This window comes from the organism of the source record quoted next, unplaced genomic scaffold (genome assembly GCF_019419815.1).
Source record: "Pyrus x bretschneideri cultivar Hongxiangsu unplaced genomic scaffold, Pyrus_bretschneideri_v1 Contig21, whole genome shotgun sequence".
NCBI classification, from domain to species: Eukaryota; Viridiplantae; Streptophyta; class Magnoliopsida; order Rosales; family Rosaceae; genus Pyrus; species Pyrus x bretschneideri.
The window spans coordinates 686,829-696,028 of record NW_025999513.1 but is presented as its reverse complement, the minus strand read 5'-3'; the positions used below and the strand labels follow the sequence as shown (position 1 = coordinate 696,028).

The window sequence follows — 9,200 nt, the reverse complement described above, 5'->3', positions numbered from 1 at the left end:
ACATAAATAGTATTTGACGAAAATTAACCACATGATATACAATGAACGGTTAGAATGTGAGGATTCCTAGAATTCCAACAATGTGGATCCAGAGAGAATCCTCTTCCCTCGGTCCGTACTCCGTACTTTTAATAGTATCTATATGCCAAAATCTAGTAATCTACAACTCTCTATATCTTAATCATAATAATGAATTGCTAATTAGTAATTAGGTTAATTATTATTTTAATCGATAGATTACGAGCTCCTTCGAGGAACTTGCGAGTCTCTTTTTAATTTGTCTGTCTTGGTCCAGTCAAACATCCCTTTGTGTACTGTGGATCTTAAGATAAATAGCCAGCCAAGGCCTCAGAAATATTGAGCTCTCAAACCCAAGTACTGCTGTATTCTTAGCATTTTTCACCCAAATTAATTAGGAGAGAAATGGGGAGAGCTCCTTGCTGTGAGAAGATGGGACTGAAGAAGGGGCCATGGACCTCTGAAGAAGATCAAATTCTTACATCCTTCATCCAAAAATATGGCCATGGAAATTGGCGTGCCCTGCCAAAGCAAGCTGGTAATTACAACTATCCATCTGGGTTTTTTTTTCTTTCTCCAAAGATACATAGGCCACAAAGATCGGCTCTCCAATCAAAGATAGTATTCCACATCTTTGCATTACATGATGACAAATTTTACAGTTCTATATATGTTATTACCATTTGCAAACCTGAATTAAGTTAGCTAGCTATAGAAGTCTATTCTCCTCTTTTGCACCCAACTTCGAATTTCGCTCCTTGTAATTTAAATGAATTTAGTGTAGAGTACCGTTTTTCTAAAACATGTTAGACACCATTTATGCATGTTTCATGTTGAATTAATTAAACAAAAACTAAAACTGGAAAATTACCAATAATAATTAAGAACACTTCAATAGCTGCTAAGTAGCAACGTTGCTATAATTGCTTTGAGCCTTGGACTCATCTTTTTCACTTGTTTTTTTTTTTTTCTTGAAATAGGGTTGTTGAGATGTGGAAAGAGCTGCCGACTCCGGTGGGTAAACTATTTGAGGCCGGATATTAAGAGAGGAAACTTTACAAGAGAAGAAGAGGAAGCTATCGTTAAGTTGCATGAAATGCTGGGTAACAGGTAAATAAAAGCATCAAATTTTAATTTTCATGAAACTTTCGTAATTAAGCTAGCTTCAAAACATGCATGTTTATCTAGCCTTTTTACCCTGCAGCCGACTATCAAGTTATCAATCATAAGGAGGATTAACATAGTCAAATTAATAAGAAAATTTCTATCAAACTCATTAAGGCTTGTTTTTACAAAGAAGAAGGGCATTTATACATGTACTCGAGATCTGAGGTCAAATATGCACACCCTACTCCTCTCTAGCCTGGCGTATGAGCCAAAAAATAAAATACAGGATCGTTTCTCGGACACGCAAATCAAAGGCACTGATTTTCTGTTAGAGAATAGCAAGTGGGAGCTGGCAAAAAAGATTCTCTATTTGGAAGCCACCACATTAGACATAATTTGATTGTAAATAACGTGCAACCATGAAGTTGATAAATAATTGTCTTACTATGCAGTCACAACTCTCAAAACTCAAATTTAAGCATAAAATTTTAGGACAATTAGCTGAAATAAATATATTTTCACATTTGACATTTTATTGCAGAAAAGATCAGTGTTTTTTTTTCTTTTCAGTATTATATTATCATTACGTTATCATTGTATCGTCGATATGTGATTGTCATTATTAAAAAATAATCATTACTGCGAACGAAATATCAAAGCATGTTATTGTAGCTATTTTCCCAAAATTACATACTTGTTAGTTAAACTATCTTGCAAATGCTTAATTTTAATCTTTTGTTTCATTTTCAGGTGGTCGGCAATTGCAGCAAGATTACCAGGACGCACCGATAACGAAATAAAAAATGTATGGCACACCCACTTGAAAAAAAGACTCAAAGATCATACTACAACAACATCATCAACAAGAAGTAGTAGTAACAGTACTTCCAATGTCACAAGCCAATTTGCTGATGAACCTGAAAATTTGAATTATCCACAACCATCTTCTAGTGATGTTTCCTCCTCAGTCACAGAAGTCTCAGCTGCATTAAGTACCGATCAGGACACAATCGTCGTCAAGGGCGAAAACATGGAGTTGTCGGAAACCTTCCCCGATATTGATGACAGCTTCTGGTCAGAGGCACTTTCAACTGATAATTCCAGCGTCCCATTACAATTTCCAAGGGCCTCAAATGATGAACCAATATTGGAGTTTCCCATCATCAAAAACGATTCGGAGGAATTTGGTTTTAGTTTTGGTCTAAACATGGATGATGGCATGGAATTTTGGTATGATCTTTTCATTAGAACTGGTCATGGGGGAACGCCAGAATTACTAGAATTTTGAGTTTTACTATTTTCTCTCTTTGGAGTTTAGGAGGATATTTTATATTGGTGGTTTGAAAAAGTTTTTAAATATTTTTATCTTGAATTTGACCGTTAACAAATGCTAGGTTGGACAGAAATTTCAATTGTGGGGGCAAATGTTTGTCCTTGTACATCCAAAAGTTAGACTACCACTTGTGCATTGACGAAGAAACTAAAGCTAATTAGCTCTTTCATTATATAAAAAGGAGAAAAGAGGTGGATAAGGAACAGAATAATGTGAGACAAAAGAATTGACTTGGAGCACAGTTTTGTTACTTTGTATAGATATATATATATATATATATATATATAGCTACAATAATTTAATATTTTAGAGACTTCGGTGATATATAATCCTCCTTAGTAGGTTTTATTTGTTCAAAGTTTATGTGTAACCATAATGATGATGACGAAAATGATGTAGCTGGACCTTTTTACTCTGAAATAAAAAATTCATTGTTTTAATGTATGCATATTTAATATGTATATTCGATTTTGCAGTAATTTGTTTGATAGTGCTCTAGTCATATATTACGTGTTAAAGAAGGATATATAGTGAAAAACAGAATTAAATTGTTCTAATAAAAATAAAAAATAAAAATGCAAGCTTACAACAACATAGTTAAAACTTCTTACAATTGTGTCTAAAGAAAAAGGAAACATGGTTCTAACAAATCAACACCAGAATTATAAAAAGATGAATGGAGGTTTACCAAAAGGCTATTTCGATTTCAGATACCACTAACTGATACTCATGTCGGCAATATGATGATATGCAAGACAATTAATGTATGAACAAGAAGTCAAATAAGTACACAAATTTTGCGATCCAAATTTGACATACCTATTTTTTCAACACAGGCATTCATCCACTGAAAAACGGTGATTTATACAGAATAAGAACCAAAGGTATAAGTAGCAAAGCAAAATTAATATTAAACTACTATTGGTTTTCTTCTTGTTGGATCTCCTATTTTTTGGAATGCTCTTTCCACTTGGGCATCTAAATCAACTCAAGAAAAAAATATCTCTAAACAAGGGTTTAGCACTATGCAAAATGTGTGCAAGGAAAGCAAAAAAAATCAATTGATCGATATTAAGATAACAATTACCATTAGTCCAAGAGCTAGTTGAATATTTTTTCGAGCCTTTGCCCGTAAATTTATTTTTTCTTGTTGTTTATAGTGGGTTTATAAATATTAAATTGATATTAGGAAAACAGAGCAAGTTCTATATCTTCGTCACCATTTCATAGTCCAAAAGAGAGTTCTATTCCGAGGGTAAATAATGTTGTCACAAGGCCCACATTTTCCACAACTTCTCAATCCATGATTTATTAAATTACAGTTGAAAATCAAAGTATTCCGAGGGTAAATAATGTTGTCACAAGGCCCCCATTTTCCACAACTTCTCAATCCATGATTTATTAAATTACAGTTGAAAATCAAAGTATCAAATGGACGAGCAAATAAAATATAAACTACAAATATTATTATTATTATGAAAAAAAAATAAACAATTTGCCGAGATAGCTGCAAATTGAATAACTACATCTTAATTGACTTTGTGACATCCCACATCGTTTAGGGGAGTGATTCTTATATGTATATTCTCATCCCTACCTAGCACGAGGCCTTTTGGGAGCTCACTGGCTTCGGGTTCCGTAGGAACTTCGAAGTTAAGCGAGAAGGGGCCTAGAGTAATCTCATGATGGGTGATCCACTGGGAAGTTGCTCGTGAGTTCCCAAAAGTAAAACCGTGAGGGAATGGTAAGCCCAAAGTGGACAATATCGTGCTACGGTGGTGGAGCGGGCCCGAGAAGTGATCCGCCCTGGGCTGGGATGTGACAATTTGGTATCAGATCCTAACCCTGGTCACGAGTGTGCCGAAGAGGACGTCGGGCCCCTAAGGGGGGTGGATTGTGACATCCCACATCGCCTAGGGGAGTCATCCTTATATGTATATTCTCATCCTTACTTAGCACGAGGCCTTTTGGGAGCTCACTGGCTTCGAGTTCCGTTGGAACTCCGAAGTTAAGCGAGAAGGGGGCTAGAGCAATCCCATGATGGGTGACCCACTGGGAAGTTGCTCGTGAGTTCCCAAAAGCAAAACCGTGAGGGAATGATAAGCCCAAAGCCGACAATATCGTGCTACGGTGGTGGAGCGGGCTGGGGAAGCGATCCGCCCCAAGCTGGAATGTGACAGACTTAACTTTCATACTAAACTACAAATTATATTTACGAGCCTTCATGCACGCGAGTGAGCAAATAAACTATAAACTACAAATATTATTATGAAAAAAAAAATAAACAATTTGCCGAGATAGCTGTAAAATGAATGACTACATCTTAACTGACTTAACTTTCATACTAAACTACAAATTATATTTATTAGCCTTCATGCACGCGCTCACGCGCATGTAGAAGGTATTTTTTGAATCACGGTGTGTTACGCGCAACTTACACGTTTTAAATCTTTTTATATGCGTAAATTTACAAAAGGAATGTGACAGCCCGTCCCGGAAATTTTGAAAACGTACAAGTGAAAAGACACTTTTGCCCCTAGGTCTATTTCTTAACGTTGTGTGGTTGTTTGAGTTGGTGTGGCTGGCTGTGGACCACACACACACTCCCATAATCTCCCTCACCCTTTCCCCCTATCCCTGCACCTTTCCCGAGTTCCCTTTCCCTTCCCATTTTACATACAACGTACGGGCACACGCACAAACCCATCAAACCTTCACAGATCGAAGAAACAAAATACATATCCATGCTCGTGAGGCTCGTAGGAGTTCAAGCTTGTAGGAAGCTTGGTGAGGTCCCTAGGAGGCTCGGGGTGGTTCGTTTGAAGGTTTTGGACGTCAGGATAGTGAGTTTCGAGGTTGGCCGGAATTGGGGGAGTTTTCCAGGTGAGATTTCTTGGATTATAGCACTTGAAAGTGGTATGATTTTGTTCCTCTCGTTGTAAGCTTCATTTAGGTACCAACTTTGTGAAATTTGGTTGAAAAATGAAGAAGATATCACGATTTGAATTTTTCCCAATTTTCCGGCGCTGGAGGCTCGCCGGAGAAGATGATGGAATATTCCGTCGAAACTGACGGAATATTCCTAACTCCGTTGACAGATATCATTAAAGATAACGGAATATTCCTGACGGCGTCAACTGACGCCGTCAGCGTGCCAGGCACGTGCCTGCACGTGGCCAGCGCGTGTGGTCGTGCCTTAGCCAGCAGGTGGGGGCGCGTGCGGCGGTGAAAATTTTTTCTAAAAATATGGGGATGTTCTTGAGGTTGAGTAGATCACGTTGGTGTATTCATACTAGGCCTGGCAATTTCTGACACGACCCGATAACCCGACACGACACGACACGAAATTAACAGGTGTTTGGGTCGACACGATAACGAATCGGGTCGTTATCGAGTAACCCGATAAGCACCTGTTAAGATAACGGGTTGGTTCGGGTATACACGTGGGTAACACGATACACGATAAGCAGAATATTATTTTTATAATTTTATAACCCTAAAAAAATACTATAATAATTATATACATTAATTTTACAATTTTATACCCCTAAAAATTATAATAAATATATATATATATATATATATATATTAAATTAACTATAAAATTTATAATAATTATAATAATTATATATACTATAATAATTATACCCCAAAATATTAAGTCTATCTATAATAATTATATATATATAATTTTATAAAAACTATAATAATTATTAATTAATAATTTAATATGCATGATGCATTGCATGATTTTGCATCCATTGAAATTTGATGTGATTTCTTTCCATTCAAATTTCAATAATCAATTTCTTGCTGTTGCCAACTTGCCGCCCTTTTTGAAAAAAAAAATGGAGGAAAAATGAAAATGTTAAGAAAAGTTGAAAATGAAACAAAAAAGTGAGGGAATTAGGGAAAGATGTTGGAGGGAAAAGTGAAAATGATAATAAAAAGTTGAAAAGGAAACAAAAAAGAGAGGGAAAAATGAAAATTAATAGAAGTGGTGAGAATTTTTTTTTTTTTTTTAAGTTATTAACTTTTTATCACACACATGACTGTCATGACATATCTCACTATTTTTATAATGACACACGTGACATGTGATGTATGTACTATTCCGTGTACCAGTCAATTATAATTTATACGTACAAAATAAATAGATTTAAATCTACTTAATAAATATATATATATATATATACACACACACACGGAACTTGATTGATGGCATACGAATTCTCCAAAACTAATTTCAACGATCCAAACCGTCAAAATTGTTTGTATATGCTTGGAGATCACATCACATCAGCAAAAAATCACAAAAAAAAAACATTCAGAGATCAAGTAACGGGACAAAGCTTTTCAACGGTTATAAACGAAAAATCACGATTTAACGGTTATTTTAACTCCGATTTTGATGATTTTTTATAACTACACTCCTTGACCCTATATGAATACAATGAATGAATTCGATCTTCAATTTAAAATATTTACACAAGTGGATACCACAAAATCTTATGTTATACTTAATGAAAGTATAAATAAACTCTAAGTGTTAGTCAATCTATCGTTTTACGAATTCTCCAAAACTAATTTCAACGATCCAAACCGTCAAAATTGTTTGTATATACTTGGAGATCACATCAGCAAAAAATCACAAAAAAAAACATTCAGAGATCAAATAACGGGACAAAGCTTTTCAACGGTTATAAACGAAAAATCACGATTTAACGGTTATTTTAACTCCGATTTTGATGATTTTTTATAACTACACTCCTTGACCCTATATGAATACAATGAATGAATTCGATCTTCAATTTAAAATATTTACACAAGTGGATACCACAAAATCTTATGTTATACTTCATGAAAGTATAAATAAACTCTAAGTGTTAGTCAATCTATCGTTTTACGAATTCTCCAAAACTAATTTCAACGATCCAAACCGTCAAAATTGTTTGTATATGCTTGGAGATCACATCAGCAACAAATTACAAAAAAAAAAAACATTCAGAGATCAAGTAACGGGACAAAGCTTTCCAACGGTTATAAACGAAAAATCACGATTTAACGGTTATTTTAACTCCAATGTTGATGATTTTTTATAACTACACTCCTTGACCCTATATGAATACAATGAATGAATTTGATCTTCAATTTAAAATATTTACACAAGTGAATACCACAAAATCTTATGTTATACTTAATGAAAGTATAAATAAACTCTAAGTGTTAGTCAATCTATCGTTTTACGAATTCTTCAAAACTAATTTCAACGATCCAAACCGTCAAAATTGTTTGTATATGCTTGGAGATCACATCAGCAAAAAATCACAAAAAAAAAACATTAAGAGATCAAGTAACGGGACAAAGCTTTTCGACGGTTATAAACGAAAAATCAAGATTTAACGGTTATTTTAACTCTGATTTTGATGAATTTTTACAGCTACACTCCCTGACCCTATATGAATACAAAGAATAAATTTGATTTTCAATTTAAAATATTTACACTCCCTAACCCTAAACCCAAAATCTTATGTTATAATAATTATGAATCAACTATAATATTAATAATTATATACATTAATTTAATAATTTTATATCCCTAAAAAGTAAAAACTATAATAATTATATAGATGTAGGTGTAAATTGAATACAATTTCATGATGATCGATGTAAATTGAAGATTTTGTAAATGGAGGTGTAAACTTTTGAGAAAGACTTACAATCTTAAAAACTCTTTATCCTTGCACATTTAATATTTGTAATATATTAGTAGTGTATGTATTATTTTTTTTATTAGGCTTTTATTTTCGAGTGTAGATATAGTACTTGAACGAGAAATGTTTTAATGTTTTGAAGTAATATTTATGTGGCAATGTGTGGTATGTGCAAATTTAAAAAAAATATATTTTTTTCTTAACGGGTCATAATGGGTCATAACGGGTCGGGTCACTTTACCCGTTGGGTAAAGTGACATGACCTGTTAAGGACCCGTTAAGATAACGGGTGTGACACGACACGACCCGTTAAGATAACAGGTGTTACACGAAAACGACACGAACACGATAGACACGACCCGTTTGCCAGGCCTAATTCATACACCCCATTTGAGCATTGTATGAGAAGTTATTTCTAAAGTTTGGTTATGTGCTTTAAAATTAACGTTTTTATAGTTGTTTCGCATATAGGTGAGACGTATCCCGAGGACGAGCGTGGTCACTCGAGGCAGGGTTTTGGTTTTCCGTATATACCTATATACTTATATGTTTCCCAAAAAATGAATTAAAATGTTTTTACATTATTATGCCATGTTTATTGGTTGCCATTCGTTTATGCATTATTGGTTATATATATATACATGTGTATTGGTGCCGTGGACGCACAGGTAAGTGCCGGGTGAGTATAATTTATATTTACGTTCAATAGTGATTCTAGTGACTTAGAGAGCTCGTAACCTGCACCCCGGTGTTAGTGCTCCTGCCCAAAGTCGGGCACAGTACTTCACGTGATGTTCACCTCCCGCACCACACGCTCATCTTGGATCCAAGTTAGGTGCACAGACTTGTCGTACAGACCACTTTAAGTTGTTCCGACTCGTAGGTGACCCGCGATTATTCGCCCAGCCTTCATGTGATCGTAGCACTAGAGCGTACTTATATTACACCCAAGCCTGTCGTACAGACCACTTTAGGTGGTTCCGACTCGTGTGCAGGTATAGTTAGTGAGATGGAGATTCGAGCTCTAG

The 9,200-nt window shown here is 35.0% G+C and overlaps 1 protein-coding gene across 1 annotated transcript; it reads left to right on the top strand.

The window, feature by feature from the left end:
• The first annotated feature begins 363 nt into the window (after positions 1-363).
• On the top strand, positions 364-2,906 carry LOC103931820 (transcription factor MYB14). The gene is made up of 3 exons (XM_009341347.3): positions 364-556; positions 999-1,128; positions 1,876-2,906. Exons 1-3 carry the CDS (start codon positions 424-426, stop codon positions 2,411-2,413), a joined length of 801 nt encoding a protein of 266 aa, XP_009339622.1. The 5' UTR covers positions 364-423; the 3' UTR covers positions 2,414-2,906.
• The last annotated feature ends 6,294 nt before the right edge of the window (positions 2,907-9,200 follow it).